The sequence below is a fragment of the Entamoeba dispar genome, genomic scaffold (assembly GCF_000209125.1).
Source record: "Entamoeba dispar SAW760 scf_1105229460157 genomic scaffold, whole genome shotgun sequence".
Taxonomy (NCBI): domain Eukaryota; phylum Evosea; order Mastigamoebida; family Endamoebidae; genus Entamoeba; species Entamoeba dispar.
In genome coordinates, this window is record NW_001854052.1 from 10,629 (window position 1) to 12,163 (window position 1,535).

Consider the following 1,535-nt stretch of genomic DNA (forward strand, 5'->3'; position numbering starts at 1 on the left):
GATATTGACAAAGATAAAGACTCATCAAAATAAAAAAAATTGAGATATAAAACATAAAAAAATAAAAAACAAATCAAAAAAAAATAAATTAAATTTAAATGACTTGGTTGCTTCATGAAACAGTTGTCAATCCACAAGGAGTTGAACATTCTATTATTGCTAAATTTACTGGTAAATATGAACAATTAATCACAAGTATTCGTAATCAATTTGTATGTTATGACATTACTCCTCAAGGACTTCAAGTTCGTTGTAAAGAAGTTACAGAAGCAAATATTGTTCAAATAGGAAATGTAGAAGTAAATCATGTAATGATGTTAGTTTTATTATTTAAAGAAGCTAAAGTGTCAATACTGAGATATGATGAAACAAACAATAAATTTGTTATTCATTCGTTACATTGTTTTGAACTTCCTCTAAAAAGAATGCAAGAAGGATTGACACCAACAACATATACTAACCCAAGATTATTAATTGATAAACGAGGGAGGTGTATTAGTTTAATTTGTTATGATAGATTGATGTGGGTTATTCCATTAGGATTTGAGTTTGTTGTTTTTTGATAATAAAATTATGTATTATAATAAAGAGCATTAATAATTACTAGTAAAACATCATATTCTATTAATTTAGAGAAATTTGGGATTAATAGAATTATTGATTGTATTGTTTTAGATGGGTATGATTTACCTTCGGTGGCTTTTCTTCATATGAAAATACCAACATGGGAAGGGTTTGTTAATAATATTATTAATTAAAAGAAGGGTTATAATTTTATTAATTAAATAGACGAATAGTAAATACAGGAGAAACAACTAATGAGATTATTGTATTATCATTAGAACCAGATGTTATTCACGAAAAACAAGATATTGTTGCAACAGTATCATATCAATTTTCATATGTTCCTTATAATGCATTACAAATTGTAGATTGTTATCCAACAAATGGAATTCTTATATTAACAATAAATAGTATTATTTATTTATCAACAACATCGTTTGAATCATTTATTCTTCCATTTGGAAAGTTTTTTGTAATACCAAAAAATAACAACCGACCATTATCTTCATTCCAAATTCTTCAAATGCAAACAAAAATTATGAATTCAGTTAAATCAATATTTAAATTAACGAATCATCTTTATATTATATTTTCTATGAATGGAGAAAGTTATTATGTTCATTTACTTTCTATTGCAAATAGAATCTGTGATGTTATAATTACTAATTCACCATATAAATATCATCCAACTACTTTTACTATTTCTTCAAATCATTTATTTATTGGAAGTACAGTTCATGATAGTTATATTTATAATTATGAAATTGTTGAATATGGAAAAGGTAAACAACATGAAATATCTCAACATATTAACCAAGAAATTCGTTCAAAAAATTTATTATTTAGACATAATGAAATGGAAGAAGAATATCCTTTTGATGAACCTCAACCAGTTTCTATTCCACAAGAATTAACAGTTGAATTCCCACAATTAGATTATATTGTTTCTATTTGTAATGTACATGAATATA

General features: G+C 24.6%; 2 protein-coding genes across 2 annotated transcripts in view, besides 2 other annotated features; one reads left to right on the plus strand and one right to left on the minus strand.

Moving 5' to 3' along the window:
* The window catches only part of EDI_171030 (uncharacterized protein), a gene marked incomplete at both ends in the record, with an annotated part of 960 nt that extends 935 nt beyond the window's left edge, over positions 1–25 (minus strand). Inside the window, one exon of the mRNA XM_001733306.1 lies at positions 1–25. This exon is cut by the window's left edge and continues 935 nt beyond it. Coding sequence (XP_001733358.1) covers positions 1–25 — 25 coding nt within the window.
* Position 26: 1 nt separating this feature from the next.
* Positions 27–102: a microsatellite.
* EDI_171140 (uncharacterized protein) overlaps positions 99–1,535 on the plus strand; it is a gene marked incomplete at both ends in the record, with an annotated part of 2,832 nt that continues 1,395 nt past the window's right edge. The window contains 3 exons of the mRNA XM_001736910.1: positions 99–547; positions 608–733; positions 790–1,517. Coding sequence (XP_001736962.1) covers positions 99–547; positions 608–733; positions 790–1,517 — 1,303 coding nt within the window. The remainder of the gene's footprint in view (positions 548–607; positions 734–789; positions 1,518–1,535) is intronic.
* Positions 739–788: a sequence feature (AT_rich).